The 21,041-nt window shown below is 39.6% G+C and overlaps 1 protein-coding gene across 1 annotated transcript in view; it reads left to right on the top strand.

Moving 5' to 3' along the window:
• Positions 1 to 21,041, top strand: part of mdy (midway) — an 82,991-nt gene that overhangs the window by 4,178 nt on the left and 57,772 nt on the right. The window contains exons 2-3 of the mRNA XM_012374159.2: positions 9,721 to 9,849; positions 16,078 to 16,172. Of these exons, the coding sequence (XP_012229582.1) occupies positions 9,721 to 9,849; positions 16,078 to 16,172 (224 nt within the window). The remainder of the gene's footprint in view (positions 1 to 9,720; positions 9,850 to 16,077; positions 16,173 to 21,041) is intronic.

Here is a 21,041-nt window from a genome sequence, read left to right as displayed (position 1 = left end):
TTGACGACATTTCATATTATTTACGTTTCATTCTTCTTAAGATAATATTTTCTTATTTGATATGAATGAATTTTTATATAACTTACCTATATGCAACCTATATAGATTCAGGAATGCAATTGCTTTATCATCAAGTGCGTTCCCTGCTTGGTCGAGCATTCCGCTGGCAATGGAACTTAACAAATTGATGGGCCATTCATGATTTAACTGGAAGTAGAGAATACACGCTTTAGTAATCCGAATCTCTAATCAATCAAAGTATGCCGATTTTAGATCGACATGGAATCGCTCAATGCTCATTAATAAAACACTATCGATGAATTGCATGTGAAAGAGAACATAAGCACTGTAAAAGTAGCTATGTATACTTTCCTATATTTGTGTATCATAAAAGTCAATGGGAAGGATATATCAGATATTAATTTTTTATTGAATTACAATTGTGAAAATTATCGGATTTATTTACGATATATTATGGAACACATAAAATGCATTATAAAACACATTTTATTACACTCAATTATAATTCATTTAACTCATTTAATGTACCTTTGATGTATATTTAACTGTAATGTTTTTTCTATTAAATGCGAAATTGCGATACTAATTTTATACAATAGTTTTTTGTCGCAGTAGTATATCTCTGATGTGTATCGTGGATTGTTATTGTGTAATATTCTTCTATAACGACTGATATTGGGAAAAATATTATATTATTGAAGAATTGTGAAGTGATTTAAATAACGAAATATGAGAATAATTAAAATGAACGGATAAAATGGATGCGTATTTATAATTCGAAAATATTGACTTTAACGAGAGATAAGCTCTCAAATAATAAAAAAAGAAGATATTTTGGCAGATGTGAAAGCGTACGGTGCTGAAATGAGAAGAAAGAGAGCTGTGTAAAAAAAATTCTGTTATTCTTGCTCTCTAAAAATATCGCGTACTTTGTTATGCGTCAACTTTTACCTGTCTCGCACGTGTATATGCACTTTTACAAGTATTCCGCTCGCCACATCCTCCGCCAAGACGGGGAAAAGAGGGAAAGACAGAGTAAAAACTACCCTCCAACACGGTATAATGACTTGCAAACAAGAGTTTCTTGTTCTCGAAAATGGCGAGTCTCTTTTGCCTCCGCGTTGCAGCTTCTTTTCTATCTTAGCGCGCGCGCGCGCGCGCGCCTCCTTTATTCTTTCCGACTCGCTCCTTATGCCGGCGCGGATCCATTCTGGAACAAACGATCTTTATATTTACTTGCGGCGTGTTTGTCGAGCGCTTTCGCGAGTTTGCAATTAGACGCGCGATGGGTAGGAGCCTACAGTCAAACAATATCGGATTCTCGTTCTGTTCTTTCCGCGTATGGGCGACGAGCCGTGGAGAAGTGCAGCTGTGTGAGGCGAGAAGGATCGGATGGTTGCCTTCCAGATTTCCGGAATGCTAGAGATTGACTGCGGAGTTTCTAATCGTTCCCGTTCTCGATTTCGGCGCAAGATATGTTTACCTGATTCGGCGGTTCGCTTTCGCCGTGAAAGGGAATAGTTAAGTTTACCGACGCATTGTTTAACCGCGTTGTAACGCTCAGCGGAGTAACAATCGATTACCGCCTAAGACAAGTTACAAATTAGGGCCTTCCGTCTTTGCGTGCCGAGAAGAGAAGATTAGCGGGATCAAATGTTGTATGCATGAAGTTCGCATAAATTAATCCGCGTAATTAGTACATTTCTTATAAAATATTTTAGAAGGTTACGAAAAAATTAAAATTGAAATGTGTTGAAAACTCTATTAAATATATATTTTTCACAAAGTGACGACGCTTCTACATCTTCTGATAAACTGTTCTCTAACGATTAGCGAGGCGTTGAAGCGAATCTAGGTTCCAGATTTTAATTTACGCCAGGCTGCTGGCTTGCGTTATTATCGCGTTCACCGATACTAGCTCCTGAGTCGGCGCGCCCACCCATCGACCGGGTGCCGCGTTCTCTGGCAAAAAGCCCCTTAATAAACCCTGAAACCACGCGTCATCTCCGCGGCGAGCGGCAAATTTTCGCCCCGACGCGAAATTCAGCGTACCGCGGCAAATTTTTGCTTCTCGTCTACCTACCGCCTGTTCTCCCTCTCTCTCTCTTTCTCTCTCTCTCTCTCTCTCTCTCTCTCTCTCTTTCTCTTCTTCGTTGCGACTTTTTTGCATTTCGTTGAGTTCGGCAAAAACTTTTAATCTCTCGCGAGCCCCGAGTACAGAGGACCGTCTCGCCTAGCGCCTTCGAAACAGATGAGGATTAACGGTATTGTGCTGTCAATCCCGCAACTCTTTCCACTCGGTGCTGCTGCCTCGCAATTTTTACCGTTCTTTCTTTTCCCTCTGTCTCTCGGCTCGGCGGACCGTTTCCACGGTAAGATTGTAGGCGGCAGCGGTGGATTTCGCGCGCGAAATCAGGCGGAAGAACAATGGTGGCGATTACGGTGACGGAAGGAACGGAACGAGTGTCCGGATTAGGAAGGGTTGCGGTTTTTTCGCGGTAACACGACGTCGCCGGTGCGGAGCTCTTGCTCTGCTGAATCGTCGCGAAGATGACGTGCCGGATGGTATTTCGCAAATTTATATTTTAGAATCTCCAAAGCCATACTCTGCGAAATAATTCAAAATAATATCTGAAATTGTAAGATGATCGGCAAGAGTCACGTCATGTTATAAATTATCGCTACTTTATTTTAATTAAAAGAGGTAAGTGTAAAGTTTATCTCAAATTTTGCTGATGTTTCTCGTAAATCGTGTTGAGACGTCATTCATGACGCGAGTAAAATCGAGCAAACAAATATTTTACGTCGAGATAGTCGGAATGTTACGATTGAGATATTTAGCATATCTTCGCACTGGGCAACCACGATTATACGGTGCGGCTAGTAATCGCCGAGTCAAAAGAAATGCAATTTAGTCTGTACGCAGCTACGGGTCAGAGATGAAGCCGTCTCGTGGCTCTCGCAAAAACGGTAAAAGAAAATGTAATGTTCGCACCACGACTGATTTTAAATTAGCTTCTTTAATGCTGGTCTGTTTTACGAGAGTTCCGTTTATAGCTGGCGAGACAGGTGAAAAAATTTTGATGAATTTTCGGAATGCAATACTGGTTGGCCATTAGAGGAAAGCGATAAAACAGTCAAGAGAGACAAGAGAAAACAAGATAAAAGACAAACGAAACGGTAGGCAAATGAGACAAATAGATAGATGGACAGACAAATAGACAGATGAAGAAAGAGCAAGTCAAACGCATGGGGGAGTAGCGTAAAGACAAAGCGAGCAGTAGTAAGAAATGAATCGGGAGGCAGGCGGAAGGAGACGATAGGCAATCGATTCCCGGAGGTCGTTCGGGATGCGGAAGTGGAAGCACGCAGGGTCGAGATGAATGAAAGCGAGGGAAGAAAGACCTGTTTAAAGCGCCGTTTAATTTCCCTTCATGAATCATTTAGAATATTCTTCCGCCGGCGCCGCTTCTTATTCTCTTTCGTTCATCTTTTCCGTCCCTTTTCCCCTCCTCCTGATTCGCCAGTTGGATGCTGTAGCGGGAGGATTCCCTTATTACACGGGTAATATATGTATATCCGTCTATCGTTTAAATATTCACGAGACCTTCCGATGTCGGGAAGATTCGCGAGGAAGATACCAGCCGGCGAGGGTCCCGGCGGCTTGGCACAAGGTCCCATTCTTCCATTTCACCCTTCGCGTCGGCTGTTTCTTATCCCTCCGACTCGTTGTGTCCGCTCTTGCACGAACAACCACTCCTCACTGTTTCCCTGCGGAGGATCGAGGATGAAAGAGGAGAGGGAAAAGAAGAGTGGCACGAGTGGCGTTTCCTTTTGTCGGGGGTGACTCTTAGACCGAGCCGGAAACAAAAGATTCGACACTTTTTTTTCTTTCGCCGGAGATGCGCCGTTCTAACGGGTGACTCACAAAGCGCACGGCCCACCCGACGATTACATAGAAGCATTTTTTTCTTTATCTAAAGAAATTGGATCGCTATCGCAAGATATTACAAATTTCTTTGCCGATATACTTTGCCGATTTTTCATATAATCTGCAAATGAGTTTCTTTCGTAAATTGTTTTTCCGTGGAAAATTTATTTGTCTACATAATTAATGTTCCTTGCTCTTGGCTGTTTTTATTCAGTATACCTGTCTTGAGTCGATTACGCAGCAGAAAATACAGATGAAATATGAGCAATATCAGAAGTACATAGCGAATGTCGAACGAAACAGCGGAGTTTGTTGTACAATTGAAAAATGATACTTTATACGCGAACATGTTAGAACCGCTCGCGATAACGATAGAATAATATTCTTTTAATCTCGGAGCAACGATATTATTCCACGACGTCGGCGGGAAAATCACGTAGGCGCTTGATATAAGTCCCTAAATCTCGGAATAATTCATGCAGGCTCAGTGCAACACGGGACATTAGTCATCCGTGATACGTTGAATAATTATTACACAGATAAATGTGCAGTCAGATGCATTGTTATTATACGGTGCAAGGTACATCGTTTGCGTATCAATCTCGATAATTTTAACGAGGAAGCAATTAAGTCAAACCGATACTGCATTAACGAGCTACGCTGAATATTTTTCAATGAAAACGAAGAAAGTGAGAATTAATCGTAATATTTTCGCGAAATACTTATTTATCTAAAATCTGTATATATTTAACATTTCTCCGGGATTTCCTATTGTAGAGAGAAATATTTGTAAATTTATCCGTTTGTGTGTATGTGTGCAGGATTAATCGTTTTATTCGTAATTTCCAATAAAGTGCACTCGAGAAATGACACACGTAGGATCGTCCGGAAAAACGTTGGTTGCATAGCGAAAATACCGATGATGGACAGCCGCGTATCGGCGCGAAAATTTATCCTGATCGAATTATGTTTCGTGGTCGTTGCAGTACGCCCGAATAATTATACGGAAACATCGCCCGCATTTCGGGCATTTTCCGATGCGAAAAAGCGCTTCTCTCTTTATTTCGTTTTGCGCGCGACCATCACATGTCGATTATCCTCACTCCCTCCTCCACCTCTGCTTTTCGGTCTCATTTCTGTCTGCATTGCGAAAGGATTTTTTCCCCGGCAACTTCGCAGGTGTCCATTTTTTTTTCGGGTAGAGAAATAACAACCGTCATATTTCTAAATTAGAGCGTACGGCGAGGATGTCGATGAGGTTTTTTTTAGCACGCGGCTCCTTTTATTTTGTTTAAAATCTGCCCGCGAGCGTGTGTTTGCATTTTTCAATAGGACGCGGGTTTCGAATAAACACGATTTTTGTTTCAGGCGCTGTAAATAATTTCATTTGAAAATTGTCACAGTTTTATCGGCTGCGACCCGCGTTCGCTTGTTTGCTTTTTTTCTCGCTATTTTCGGGCGCGCACAAACTTTCAAAGTAATTTGCACATTTAATGGCGATAGCCCATGTTTCCATTAAAATCTTTAGCAAAAACGTCAAAAAAAAAGAATCGAGAATTTTATTTCCAACAACAATTTGCAATTGCGCTTTAATAATGCAGGGTAGTAATAATATGCTATGGTATATCATATTGATGGAAAAGAGGAAAAAAATAACGTAAAATCGCGGCCGCTTTCGCGGCTTTTTTCGGTGTGAATAACCTGGATTATAACTTGGATTATAGTCCGAGTTTTTTCATGAAATAAGAGACAAATTACTTTATTTTCTTTTTTTTTTATGAAATGTCATTCAAAACTTTTACGGATAAGTGCAATGCAAAATAATTTTGCTGATGAATCGTTTAACCTATTTGCATTTATTTGCATTAGCAATTTGCATTTTAAAGTAACAGAGCTGTCATACAAGTAACGTGAAAATAGCGAAATAAATCATCGTTCGGGCACACATCAGCAATCATAACTCAGAATTCAATTAAATCCGCGAATCTGTCCCAAGTCACGTTCGTCGCCGTATTGGCGGCGAAAAACAGGCCGCCGTTGGATATTACGAGCAAAAAGTCGACGCCGAAGTTGCGAGCGCGGGCGCGCGGTGTCGATGATCAAGGGATGCCGCGGCACGGCGAGACTACGTGCCGAAAACTCGTCACGCTGGCGGAAGTTTCGCTTAAGAGGAACTTTTTCCACGATCTGTAATATGTCCACCGCAAGAAAGCGGAAGCGATTTGCCTCGGGGCGACAAGAAAGTGGCGCGCGCTCGGGGAGCGCGTCTCTCAGTTCCGGGCCCCGGAAGAGCAACGACAACTTAGTCGGTCCTTTTTGCTCTTCCACGGCTGTGGTTTGTTCAGAAAGTGGACTGAAGTATGATATTGCAACTTATCCCGCGGATGCTGCCCGGGCTCCCTCCCTCCCCCCGTCTAAAAAGTGCCGCCAACAATCGCGATAAATCATCCGAGGGCGCACTCATAGCGCGCATCTAGCTTCAAGTATCGTTTTCACAACCTGACAAGACGACACCGCCGACCCTAATTCATCAATCTAGAAAGTAATAATATTAACATTAACGGTGAGAAAAAGAGAGAGAGAGAGAGAGAGAGAGAGAGAGAGAGAGAGAGAGAGAAAGAGAGAGCCAAGAGTAATATACATGAATAAAACTGAAAGTGTAAAGTTAAAGTACGTTCGTATTTTGAGCAAGATATTAATTAAAGCATGACGAAGCATTACTTTGACGATATCTCGCCTAATGACTCATCTTGTTTCGCAAATCGACAAAAGTCGAAAGATCGCGCGTGTGCTCGTATCTCATGTTTCCCGAAGATGCCGGACGCGACACTTTGGACATAACCAGTGCAGTCCGTTGTTCTCATGCATATGGAATTTCCAAGCGACACGTCTGCGTCCTGTTCGCTCCACGTCCAATACCAGAAGCGCGAGAGATAGCTCCTCGTGCGCAAACCGCCGTTTCTATCGCGGCTCTATTAATTATCGCGATCTGCCATAAATTCTGAGTAATAGTTACGGCGCGCAGGTCGAGAGGGTTTATTAGGGGTGCCGTTGCACGGGGAAGCGGGGTGACGCGCGACGATGCTGCTGAATACACGCAGAAACCACGCTGCTGAGGGTGGCTGCGGGTAATTACGACGGGGCGATATATAACGTTCGCTTGTTACATTTTATACACAAAACCGACGGAATTCTTCACCAGACAAATTGCATCGTCATCGTTGTGAACTCGTCGTTACGGAAATTTATAATATTAGTAACAGCTAAAAAGATCGAATAATTGCGGAGTGAAATAATTAAAACACGATATTGAACAAATAATTTCTCTTACCGGAATGACCTTCATTTTCAGCGAAAACATAATTTGCATATAGATTTAAAAAGATTTTAAACGCGGATTTGCGTTATTGCAATATATTTCGAAGTACTTGTATGATTTGGAAAGTTAAATCGTAGTATCTTGAAGGATATAAATTCAATTTCATGGCTTTTCGGTTGCCAGTCTTTGGTCCTTCAAAGTTCCAAGGAGACGTTGTGACGGCCTCAAGGATATATCTTATCGCCTCACGGCCCGGGTTACTGCTAGGATCTTTCATGTAAATACTTAAGACGAGAGGTTCTTCCATGAAAGTGGTATAGAAGCTTCTCGAGATCTATCTCGATGACAGTATAATACTAACGGTCACGAAGTAAGAAGCAATTGAGAAGTCGGCAAAATCGAATCGCTTGATATGAGATTTATTTTCTTTCGGTATCCCTGCGGACATATTACAGCGCAAGTGATTCGCGAACTTCATATATGAGAGCCACTTTCGTTTATCGTTGTTAACGCAAGAAATAATTATAGTAAATTATGAATCGGCAATTGCTTAATTGGACTTGTGAGGAAAAGTCGAAAAATAAAGAGACATTTCCAATTGATTTGAGAATTAGAAAAATCCTCTTTTACAATTTTATTTTCTTTCCTCTAAACACACTACTTAATCTTTGACGATTCGGTTTTAATGATACAATAATGTGTGTTGAGAATTTCAAGAAGATAACATTTTTATCTCGAGTAAAGTGTTTTTCAGTGAATGCTTTGGTGAAAAAGTAACGTTACGATAAGAATGTTAACTGCGATACAAGAGACTTTGAATACATTGCACAAGTTCCGCCCTATGTGATCATTATTCTTTTGTTCTTCGCTATGTAATCGACTTGCCATAGTATCGTTCGAGATCCTTTTAGTGCGCGCTCCTTTTGCATCGTCATGCACATCCAATAAGCACTTTAGATATCGGAGATTCCATATGGTGCGCTGTTCTCTCGCGTGACTGACAAGTGCGCATCGTCAACAATACTCCGTGCATGAAATCTGAATGGTGTCTACGGCGCATGGTGGAGGGTCGTAACACAAAACCCTCTTGTCTTTGGTGTCTCTAGGGTGGATTATACACCGGATGCGTCTCCATAATCGGCTTCTACGATACGCGTCTATCAAATCCCCGTTGGGTGTTCGCTCACGACGAGGGCCATCGTATAAACTTTTCGAAAGGGTTTTGTCTTGCGGCACAAAACATTTGAGTGCCTCTCGTATCTCCGATCGATAAGGTGCGCTTGCGATTCATGATAGCGGTCGGCTGTGTCGCGTCGCTGTACAAAGTTAGTGAAAAAATAAATAAATTAGTTATCGAACGCACAGGAGAAGAGAAGACACTTGTTAAAGTTGTTGCTCGCTTAAAAAAATTGCGCAATAAGATTGTTGTTTTATTTGTCGAAAACTTTTATGCGAAATTTAATTTTTAAAAAGGAAGTTTCTCGGCTTTTTACTTCTTCATATTTTTATTTGCGACAACGCTTCTACCTGTAACAGCGTACAACGCTTCTACCTGTAACACGCAAGCATGCGCAATTATTTTTTAATAATGGCGCGTCGAAGTTTCTAAAAGAAGTGTACATTATACCGGGAAAAAATTTAGAATAAATGTTCCGAAAGCGAAACACGCGTTCCATGTATCATATCTTCGCGGATCCGGGATGCATTGTTATTACTGCCCACCTTGATACCGCGGAGCGCAGAATTTGCGATGTTCTGAAATATTCTGGACGCGAAAGCGATGTTTGCGGTGGGCACTCGTGAAAGGATCGTGCACGGACAATAGTAATCTTGCTACTATCCGTGCGATAAAGTGCGTTTAGCTACTATGCGAGACTTACGCGAGAAACGCAAGAATCGTAATCTACGCGATGAATCCGCTTTCTCGAACGTCCATCATATAACGAGAATCTTTCATTGCGATGAGAATGACTCATATCATTTACCGCGTTGTCACGTGTGAACTATACGTCAGTTCGTAAATTGATATAAGAACATGTATAACCGTACGATATGAAAGCCTCTTTATTGCTCTATTCTCATCCCTACAACGTTCGTACGTCTTTCTTCATACACTACATGCGCACAAGGAACATTTCGCTATAGTATGGCACCAGAATGAGAATATTCTCCTTAATACCTTCTTCCCCTTCGACGACTTGGCGCTCGGTCTATTATCGAATTTCCGTAGGTACAATAACGAGTTCACTATTCATAAGGGGATCGTAAAAATGCGAATACGTACAAGATACACGTGAAGCACTACTCGTGCTTCAACCTTTGAAAAACATAATAATTATTGCACATATTTACACATTTCATCGAATCGTTAGCAAATTATCGACGAGATCACTATAATATCGAACGAGTTGGGAACAGGTTTTTCAAATTTTTTAAATTTTTTTTTCAGATGTCATCGTCCAAGAGATAGTCTTTTTTCCTGGAGCTCCGGCTTCGACAACTTCACGGGATTCGTCAACTGGGGCTTCCTTCTGTTGGGGATCGGTGGTATCCGGTTACTACTGGAAAATTTCATAAAGTGAGTATTTCGTATTATCAATAATACTCTTATCTAACGGACACAGGAGATTTCGTCGGGTCGAAGTCCGCAATAGATCTGTCACTAAGCGCTGATCGAAGCTTACAAACGATCCAAGTGATTCAGTAATTAATTTTATTTTGTCTGTCAACGTGAATAAAGTATAACAAATAAAAAAATCGAAAAATTATCTTGCCATTGACAAGACGTCAACTCTGAATGGTTCTCGCGGGATGTTTTTCCAATTTTCGAAAAGACACGTTAGCGGAAATCGTCGATCATTCGGATCGAGACGGCTGTATTTCGAGAAGATAAAAAACGCGGGGAAAAAAAGGGAACTAAGCGCTAGGTAATGGTGTCGAGTATGCCGGTCCTAATAATATCGTAAAAAAAAATAGAGTTCTGACAAGTAATAACTTTATCAGGAAGTTGTTCACCAGAACTGGAAGAGGATGCTTCTGCGTGGGGTGGCGTCCATCAGGAATTCGATAGAGGAACAAAAGGCGATCAAAAGCGTCTCCATCGGTTTGATGGATGCGCTGCCGCGGCGATTGACGGCGTACGACAAAAAGAATCGATTGCCGGGGAGCTGACAAAATTGAGTTTGTAACTGCAACTGTTATAGCGTGATTATTCGCTGTTCTAGAAGCGGTTACAGATCGATCGTGTAAGTGGATGTTATTTGGTGCCTGTCGGTTGTTAGACATCGTGACAAGTTGTCAACTGGTAAGATTGCATGATCTGTTTTGGTTCGCTCGTATCTTATCGGAAACAGATGAAAAAAATTTTATATATTTAGAAATTAGGCAATGCTATTGCTTACAGCGCGAGCATGACGTTCAATATTGCGAGTTGACAAGATTCAATAATGAGGCAGAAGACGCGCGAGAAAAGAAATATAACATTGTAGAAAATCAAAATATTATCTGTCAGATAAAGGTTATTAAATTTTAACGATTTATAATTGTATATTCTTATAAATAGAAATGCATTGTGTAATATAGAATGTCTCACTAAACGATTAAAATTTCAATTGGATATAAATTATTATATAGGTCGCAATATCACGTGACATAATCTATGCCTATCACTATCATAATCTAATTTATCTCAGCACTCGTGGAAATTTATGTACTTTCTAGTATGAATTATTCAATTGACTTCTCGAAGTGGTCGTTACTTTCGCGATGCACTGCTGGCGAAAGGAAGAAAAAGGAATGTGAGCAATAGGAAATTAATTTATGGATGGCAGGATGGAGCGGAACTGACCGTTCTTCGCCTTTTCGAATCAAATTAGCCGTCGTCTGCAGCGATGGTCGCGAATCCGTGCCCGATTCTGATATTCAAACAATAAAAGTTATAAAATTTTTCTCACACACTTTTATGTATAATATTATATAGATGTAAAATGTGTACGTATATATTTAGACTTTATATGAATAATCATAATTCGCACACACAATAATAATAATTTGAATCAATATTGCGTTGCCAGAGCTAATCATTTTCTTACGCATATTGGCGCCGTTGCTAGTCGCGCGACGCTCCTTCCTTGTAGAATATCGTCCTTGCAGGAGTAAGTTAGCCACCTTTTTCTTTCGAGGGCGAGAGAAGGACGTAAGCGTTGCCCATGAATAATTTCAACGAGATTTTTATCGCCGTTGTAAACTCTCGGCCTCGCGTCCGGCTGCTCCCGGGGGCGCGTAACAGAAATTTATCACGCTCGTTAAGCGCGGAAAAACTTTCGAGGGAACTTTTGCGACGTAATTGCTCGAGGTAACCCCGACACGCTTCATACGAGCCTGAAACAGACGCAGCTGTGGACGGCTTAAGACATAGACTGTAAGTGATTCCACTTGATCGTCTGGAAATCTTTCTGCGAGATATCGAATGTTCAAAGATATTTTAATATTTGATTGATCTTTTAATTTGTTGTGTTTGTATATTTAATTCACATTTCGTGTAATTAAATTAAGTTATTATGTTTTGCTAACATATGAGTTGGCATATTATTTTGATATGTTTGATAATCTAAAACCTTTTTTATGTTATTAGTGTAAAGGTAAAAAAAAAATCGTATTTGTAATTAATTAGAGATAAATCTTCAACGATAACAATTTATTGAAAACATTCTCAAATAATATAGATATCACAAATATAGAATTCGACCGCGCCTTCATATGACATAATCAATCGACCAGATAATTTCGCGTGCGATCACGTCACTGTTTAATTAACTTATCGCCGCTTCCGGTTCAGCACTTCGGAAGAATCGTAACCATTTAATACCGCTGCGTTCTCGACTGATTCATTTCAACCGGTAAAAAGTCCTTTCCAGACTTGATTCGCGAAGAACAAGAACAAGCGGCGGCCGGAATCGCGAGGATGAAGCTGTCGGCACGATTCCACTGCGATCGAGATTAATCGACGAGGCGAGAAGGTGGGGAAAAGAAGAGGGTGGATTGGGGCGAAAAAAACACGCCGGTAAGAAAGCGGGTAGATTCTTCTCTGCGAAGTGAAAAAAGGCTGCGCGAGAGCTCAATTAATCGAACTCTCGACGAAAGGCTCTCTCGCTATCGATAAAAGTCCGCGGGGGTAAAACAGGTTGGCTGATATTATGTATTTCTTCTCTTTTGTCTTTCGTATCAATCTGCAGATTGCTTATGCAATTTTTTCGGTGGTCCGCCACGCACAATCATAATTTATGCATTTAAAGCAACCCAGGTACGGATACACGTTTAGCCTACAGGTAGTCTATTAGCTCGGTTTCATCGAAATAATTTTCTACCTACTTGTACAGTTACATGATTTCTTTTTGACGCAACTGAAATTCTTAAACGCGTAATAATTTGAAAAATTGTTTCTGCCGCGGTTATAAATGATCCGACAAACAAGGAAATGCGGAACAATTTATTTGTTCCTGTCATAGATTTTCGATACGTATTTTCACAGATATAGACTTTAAATCTTTAAGAAACGTATTATATATTTTCGATAAAGATTTGTTAGGAAAGAATCTTTTTATGTTATGTAAATTCGTAGTATACGAACACGTATTAATTTCATTTTTATGTATGTAGATTAGATTCTTTATAGAATCATGAAATTCTCGAAATACTAAGAACAGAGACTAATATAGTTAAATTTTAGTCTTTAAGCTTTAGACGTTTATACTGACATATTAAAAAAAATTTGTCATCGTCGATATCGGACGTTAGCCTGGATGTCGCAACGACGACTATTTCCGTCGTCCTATTTTACCAGCGATTTTCGCAAAGACTCGCACGTCGTGTCAGAACATAAAACTCGTTCACCGTTCATCCGGATTACGGGATCTATAGTCCGATATTATTGCGCGGAAAGAAGTATTAACGTCTCTCGAAATTTGATAGTCCTTAACGTTTTCCGTTTTCGGTTATATTAATGTCTATTATATATCACTTATTTGACGTTTTTCTAGTAATTCGGTACATTGAGCGAAACTTAACAAAATAAATTAATTTCCAGAAAAATGAAATAATATAATGGAAATCTTGTATAAGTGATAATATTGATATTTGGTTATACCTATAAAATCATAAAGAGTGTTTTATTTGAAGTATCTAAACACAAAGAAGTTCACGCGGAGTGAATAAATTGGCGCTATACTATACAATGAGCTTTAGAAGAATCGTTAATAAACTGTGCTGCTTCGTACATTTTATCTAGATAAATATCAAAATAAATTAATCACAAGCCGCGCTTACAGCTGCTCCAGAACTCTCCTCGAGAACAATCCATCTCGTCTCGTCGGTCCAATCCGACATTTGAAACGAGCCTTCAGGCCCTGCCATTAATTCTGGAAAAGGAGAATCATCTCCCGCGCTCTTTACAATCGCAGAAGCGAAGAAGACTCGCTCGTTCCGCGGGTTTTATTAATATTTAATGCGAATCGTTTGCACGCCCGCATTTCCATTCGGGCTTGTCCCATATTGGCGCCATAACTCTTCCAATCTGGACTCTCGCGCTCTCCCTTCCACCGAGAGTCCACCCTCGACGGACTCCCCTCTCACTACGTTCGACGTGAAATTGGGGATTTTATCGTGACGCTGTATTAACGAACTCCAGCGGGCAAAGAACGAGCGTGGATTTAACGGGGCGCTCACGGATCAAGACGGCTATTCCCGTCGGGGAAGAAATTTAATATCGTTTCTACTCACGCCTCGGAGCGATGAGTTTCGATAAGTGCGATATCCCTTTAACTTTCCAGTGCTCGAAAAATGTTTTAGGAAACTCGTCCACCGTGTATATACGCGTATCGAGGTCAAATCGGTTTAACCATCGGCAGCATTGAGCGATTGCTTTCTTTTTCGGTGAGTCCTTCCATTCCGTAATAATGAATATCTTTATATTGATTTTGACGTATTATTTATCCGAAATTCTAACTATATTCTCGAATATTTGAGTTTAATAGATTAATTTGAAAATAAAATAATATAATAGATCGATTAATTAATTTTTATATCCACGATTAAGTAATTTTTTTCCCGGACTGTACGTCCAAAGTTTGTAAGACCATAAACTTTGACTGTTCTAAATGTTGCGATGTCGATGGTGGAATTTGTATTATTGATTGCGTATCTGACATGTGTGACGTGAGCCATTTTCGTGAATTATCACCGATCGACTGTCACATAGCGCGTTACACCATTTAATTATGAACGAGAGTCATATTTTTTCCATGCTACTGTCCAATTACCGTAAACTGCGTCAACGTGACTGATTGCCTTCTCGCAGGGGAGAACTGGGTCGGTGATCGCATTTCAATAAATATTGTCTCTCTGTAACACAACCGCGCCCACTTCGAATACTTTAATTATTCGATCCATAAGCCTCGTTTATCATCGTTAGTGGGCGCGTACGACCTAAAGCCATTAGTGTACACCGCCATCTTTTTTTCGGTTGGTACACCTATCTCGTGTGTCTCGCGAGAAAATAATGTTCTCGATGGCTTAGATCGATACCATCGCAAATTATGTTCTCGGACTAATATAACGATAAGACAGAATGTATTTTTGTGGCGACACGATAAGTCATCAAATACATTTGTATATTTCGGAATAAATGAGAGGGTAATTTCGTTTCGCACGTTATTCACAAATTATCTCCACTCGTTATAATTTCGATTTTATTGCGTCGATATGCTATGCGAAAAATATGAAATTTATGTAAATTCTCTTTACATATTCCACACCGCTTTTGTAATCAATATCAAATCAGCTTTTTATGTTACAAACAAACATAACTTAATCGAATATCGTAGTTTAGCATATTCCATTTATTTATTGGGTTATCAGACGCGTTCTGTTTCTGCATAACTCCGTTTGATTTACATGCAGAAATTAATATATGATTCGTATGCACCGTTTTACGAAATTGCCAATAAATAATCCGGCGGGATTTGGTTGGGGGGGTGGGGGGGGGCATCGTTTATAATATTTTCCGACGTACGCCATCAAAATAAATCACAGATTCAAATCAAGATCGCAGTCAATCATAAAAAAAACACTACATTTCTATCGAGCCGACTTTCCAAGGAAATCGTTTTATCTCTTAGTGTGAGTTTTCCCTTTGTATGGTGTCATGAGACGGCTATTATTTAGTTCAAGAACAAGGTACCTGCATCCTTTATTTTATCTCTTGTTTTTGCTTTCTCAGCTATCAGTTGTAGAGAAAATTGTACCAGAAACAGACTGTAATAATGAAGCATTTGCCTCTCGGTTCGTGTTGCGCTTAATACGCCAGCCATGAAAAACTGATAAGAACTGAAAAGATCATAATGGAAAACGTGCCAATTTTTATCTCTTATATTTATCCTTTTTTCTCGATGTTGTTTTGCTCGTAACGCAACAAGGTGTACTTGTTCCATCTTGTTGAATATAAATATGTAGATCTCTCAACGCCAACTTTTCTATTCTATGTTTCAGCTATTTATAATCGATTTCATTTATGCTAATGTAATTTATTCCATCGTGTATAACTATTTGTATTGTTAGAATTAATATTATATTGCCTTTGTTATCGTTACTACTGTGCAGTTATTAATATAAATGATAATATTATACAAATGCAAATTACTGTAATTATTATACAAATTGCTTTCGCGTTTATGAAAAGGTATCCATTAAACAACTATTTATATGAAGTCAATTATAAAAATAATTTTTCTTTTTTAATTTTATGTTGCAGATATGGAATCAGAGTGGATCCCTGGCAGTGGTTTCTCTTTCTCAGCGGCAAGAATGATGGCGGAGAAGAATACCCTTCGTTGTTGCTGATTTGCTGTAAGTAAAATTGCCGATATGTCATTTTATATTCGTTTAATGAAAACGGAGCTGTCGGTGTTCATGGCCTCGATTACACAAAGTGATCGACATTTATTATAAGAAGCTCTCGTTTACCTCATTTCATCAATATTAACGGAAGTATGTCAGTTGGAAAATTATTGATAGCGCTATTTGAGAACTCTTTTCTGTTAAGATATTTTTTCCACTTTGTGAAATATAAAACTTATATAGAACTTGTCAATACCGGAAATGATTTTTTAGGTCATTATAAATTTATCAAGAATAAAACTGATGCTACTAAATAGTACTAATTGTAAGTTACACAATAATGACAGAATTGCAGATATAAATAAGTATTATCGAACGTATTACATATAAGTAAGGATTATTGTGAGAAAAGTTATTGCACGGTACAAAATTTGTTATATTAACAATTATTATATAAAATTATATAATATTAATATAATACGGAAATTATATTAAAGATCAACATTCATTGAGTATTCAAAACGAGAAATCGGTTGACTCGCAATTGGTTTTTTTTTTTTTATCGAAACGTATAAAATTGAGCTGTACATCGGCGGTAGAAGGAGAACTATAACTCGGACTCTGAATTCCGTTTTATTGTCGAGGGCTTCCGCGGTTGGTCCACGTTGATTCTCTGGTATCCGCGGTAATTCAATTTCATCGTTTTCCGGACGCCATGCTTTTTTTTTTATTTAACCTGTGTGTAATGTAGATATGCGTTTCTGAGCACAGCGATAACGGTTGAAAACTGTAATGACATATACGATTTTGTCCATGAAGATAACAGGTGAAAGAGACAGGAGTGATACGTTTTGTGTGTCCATCAAAAATATAAAAATAAAAAAAAATATGAGAGAATAACGAATATACTCCGGGGGTTTGAAGCGCCGAATTTCACCTCCTCTTGGCAGCCGTCCACTGATAACAGCCTGCCCAAGCAGAGGTATAGAAATTAATAAAAAAAAAAAATAAAAAAAAAAAAAAGAATGGGAAGAATGCTAAGAGAGCTCAGTGAAATGAAGTGAAGAGCGTGGTGTCGGTTGGGAGTAGCGTCGGTGGCGCTGATACGAGATGGGGAAAATGAAGGTCCGTTTCCGTCTGGCAACCCAGCTTTTGTTTTAGTTATCTCGTTACGGTGCGCGCATCGCAAAATTGCAAAAAGATGGAAACAATTCGGCGGGTTAATTCCCCATCTCCCCAGAATTCATTGATTCTGAATATTCTCTAGATGTTTATTCAGGAGCAGCATTCGCGAGAGTTTTTGCAACGCGATATAATCTGGTTGCGTGGTATAGTCGCTTCTGCGACAGAAGAACTAACGAATGTTTTGTTTTTTTCATAATTTACGGTCAGTTATTTAGTGCGTTTTTGCTGAAGTTATTGTTTAACTTCAAAAATGACAATGCGACTTATTGCGTTTCCTAATGTACACTTTTAAAACATGGACCTTTAAAATGAAGTCGAAATTCAACAGAGGCTCTCGTGAGGCATAAATTTCGAGGTACGCATCGTGCCTTTAAACGGCAAACATATTGCTCGCGTATTGTCCCTTTAGTGCCGCGCGGTGTGCTCGCTTGTTGCGTTTTCACCCGAGGTTGCAACACTATAACTTACATGTGCGCAACAACCGCGTACGTGTGCAGTTGCAAGCGCAGCTTGCATACGCGATGTTTGCAGATCAGGGATTGCAACTAAAAAAAACTCTGAAACGTTTCGAAATTGTAATAACACGAAGTGAAATTAAAAATAGTAATGCCGCTTTCATGTTTTCATTATCATTTGAAAACTTAATCTTGTTAAAACAGAAAACTAAAAAAGAGCAAATTAATTTTTAATTAATTCTTTCAGTTAATGGTACTATTACAGCGTTAGGAGAGTGAAATACATGATTTTCACATTTATATCTATTTTTACGAGAAAAAAGTATTTCTACTTCCGTTTGATCCCTCTTTGAGAGTTTTATTAAAATCGATTTTATGTAGAGGAATTACCTACTTTCGCCTCTCTTGGCGTCGTTCTAAAACAGATCTTCATATAATTCCTACGCAGTTATTTTCCTAACGGTTTCAATCCCTGGTGCAGATTGAACATGGGAGGCTTACGTCGGGCAAGCCGCCACGGAGGGTTGCATCATTTACACATAAGGGAAGGTAATGCTCATGGGAAACTACGGCTAATAGCTCCCGTATTTTAGAATCTACGCCGCCCGTTGCTCCTTCCAACGCTAAACTCGTTTTCTTTTTACAGCGAACCCTCGGCCTTCTCTCTATCTGCTCCCACGACGCCCCTGCACGGGGGCAGGCAGGTTGTTTTGTTCCTCGTATCTAACGCGACCTCTCGCATAATAATTTTTATGGCGAGCGAGCTGAAATTGCTTTTTAAACGCAAGACCTCTCTCGCGGCGGCTGCTTCACGATTAGAGTATTAATCATTCAGCGGCGAATTAGACTTTCGGCGAATTAGACTTTCGGCGAATTAGATTATTTAGGAATTATTTTAAGAGAATGGAAAAAACGCTTGTTTTTTTTTTTTTTTTACTTTTAATTTACATCTGTGTGTTTGCGTCGCAAATCCATGTTTTTTTATTATTTTATTAATTCAACTTTTTATTGCGTTTGTGCATCATTTGTTAGCAGAAATGGCAATGCGTTAAGCGTGGTATTTCAATGGATCCCGGTGAGTAGATATAGTGAGTTCAAAAACAACAGACTGAAATTTTGTTGCATTCCACGACAGGGTAAAAATACAACCGTGTGGTTTGCTACGCGAAGAGTATCCATAGTTTATATATATTTTTGTTTTTTTAACCGGAAATGTAATATGGCATCTCTTTGATCAACATTTTGCGATATATTACAGTTTTTTTTTTTTTTTTTACATTTGCATTGTATGTGTAGTACAACGTGTCGCGAGAATGTACAAGCGACAACATGTTGCCGCCAGAATCAATAATCCATCTAGTTATCTATTTCGTTCTTAATTAAATCTACTGTTGAAAATGTAATTGAATTGATTATCCTTAATCACAACTTCCTGTTAACAATATTAAAATAAATTCTCGTGATAATTATAAATTTAGTTTTGTTCTAAATTTGGCAACGAGTTTCGTAACGGTTAGGTCAGGTTCGAACAGGTTGCACCTGTTCGAAATAGATGTATGTTGACTTAAATAAGATATCGCGGCAGGCACGAGAATAGAAAATTGGAAACGATAGGGGAAAAAAAGAATATCAGCTTTCCTTTCGCTCTTCGGATTTCCGCCTCCAGGGTTGCCACGATGAGGGAAATGGACCTTCCCCGAGAACGTGTAGCTCGCGTCCGTTTGGTGGTTTTCCGGAAGTTCCGAGACGGGGAAGTTCCAAGGTAACTTAAAGTTAACTGTAACTCAATGCTCGCAACCCTTGAGCTGCGTAACGAGTCCGGGGCTAAATGTGAAAGGGTTGCGCCAACCGCCGCTGACCACGCAGCCAACCGCCACGATAGCTCACCAGCATGAGGGTTTGTTCCCATAACGTCGGTAACGTTGTCGGTGCCCACACCGTGGTATATCTTAGTCTTTGTTGCCCAAGTGTTAAGACTGAGAAACCAGCGAGATTTGCATGCCGTCTATGGATTTCGCTGCGGCATGCCGTGCATCAGGCACAACCGCGCCGCGGTAAAGCCGTTAACAATGTCCGCTGTTACTGTCGATCCTTCTGCATCGCTTACCGTAACGGTATTCTACAGAGAAGAACCTTTTCGTGATAAAAAGCTGATTTTAATTATTTTCTACATCGCTTTAGATTTAGATCGCGACTAGACGTATAATATGTAATATTTTTCTATTTTGATGACGTTAAATTATCGATGGAAAATTATATGTTACTTAATAATTGTCGTATTTGTTTTAAATTTAATTAGTTTTTTTGGTGATTAAAAATGATTCGTAATATTATTTTAGTTTTCTTTTTGGATAATTAATCTTCTTAGTTTCTATTTTAGCTTTTAAACTTTGGTCGACATTATTCCGTGCAAGCGGTTTTAGACATTCAGCTCAATTCGCAAAACAATTATTATTTAGCTTTTTACTTTTTTCCGTCTCTTGTTCAACCCGTTATCTGAATACAGAAATACCACGAATGAGTTCCAAGCGAGGTAAAATTTTAAAAGGGTTGATACGACCAGATCAAGTGCGCTATTTCGTAGCCGGCGGAGTGAGAGAATTCGCGCGATAGGGATCGCTTTCGCATTAATTTCAAAAGGCAGATCTCCGCGTTTTCACGCCGGGCGTGATGTTATACGTTTCGCCGTTTCGCGTTGGTCATTAAAGCGCAGAATGGAAAACGGAGAAGTGGGTCGTCGTATGAATTACTTAATCCGCGCAGGAGTAGCGCGGCGCGCAGGTAATCGAATTAAATGCGAGATTGCCCTCGCGAAATTCCTCCGCATGCATTCGCTATTTGCGTATCTCCTCCGCTTATTGTCTATACGCTCGGCCAAGCTAAATGTAGACTTATTACAAGTGTGTGTCGACCGAGCCATCGTGTGTGTGTTTTTTTTTCGTTCCCACGTCCGTACGCTTCTGATTAAAGATCTAACGGCTTCACGGCACTGCACCATTATCATCCTTTCGCATGGTTTTCTTTTTCATTAAAAAAATTAGCACGGCTAGAGAAGGAGCATCGACATAGACCGTGATATATCATGAAAACAAGTACAAAACGTTTCGCCGGCGCTTTTTCCTTTTTCGAGATCGCGTATTGTAGGTTTGCATATATTGCGGAGAAAAGTACTCGTTAATTTATTGATTTGCCAAATGGAACGGAGCGCAGCTTTATTATTGACCGAGTAAATAATTAA

The sequence above is a fragment of the Linepithema humile genome, chromosome 3 (genome assembly GCF_040581485.1).
Source record: "Linepithema humile isolate Giens D197 chromosome 3, Lhum_UNIL_v1.0, whole genome shotgun sequence".
Lineage (NCBI taxonomy): Eukaryota > Metazoa > Arthropoda > Insecta > Hymenoptera > Formicidae > Linepithema > Linepithema humile.
Note: the sequence above shows the minus strand (reverse complement) of the source record. Positions and strands in the feature narration are given on the sequence as shown.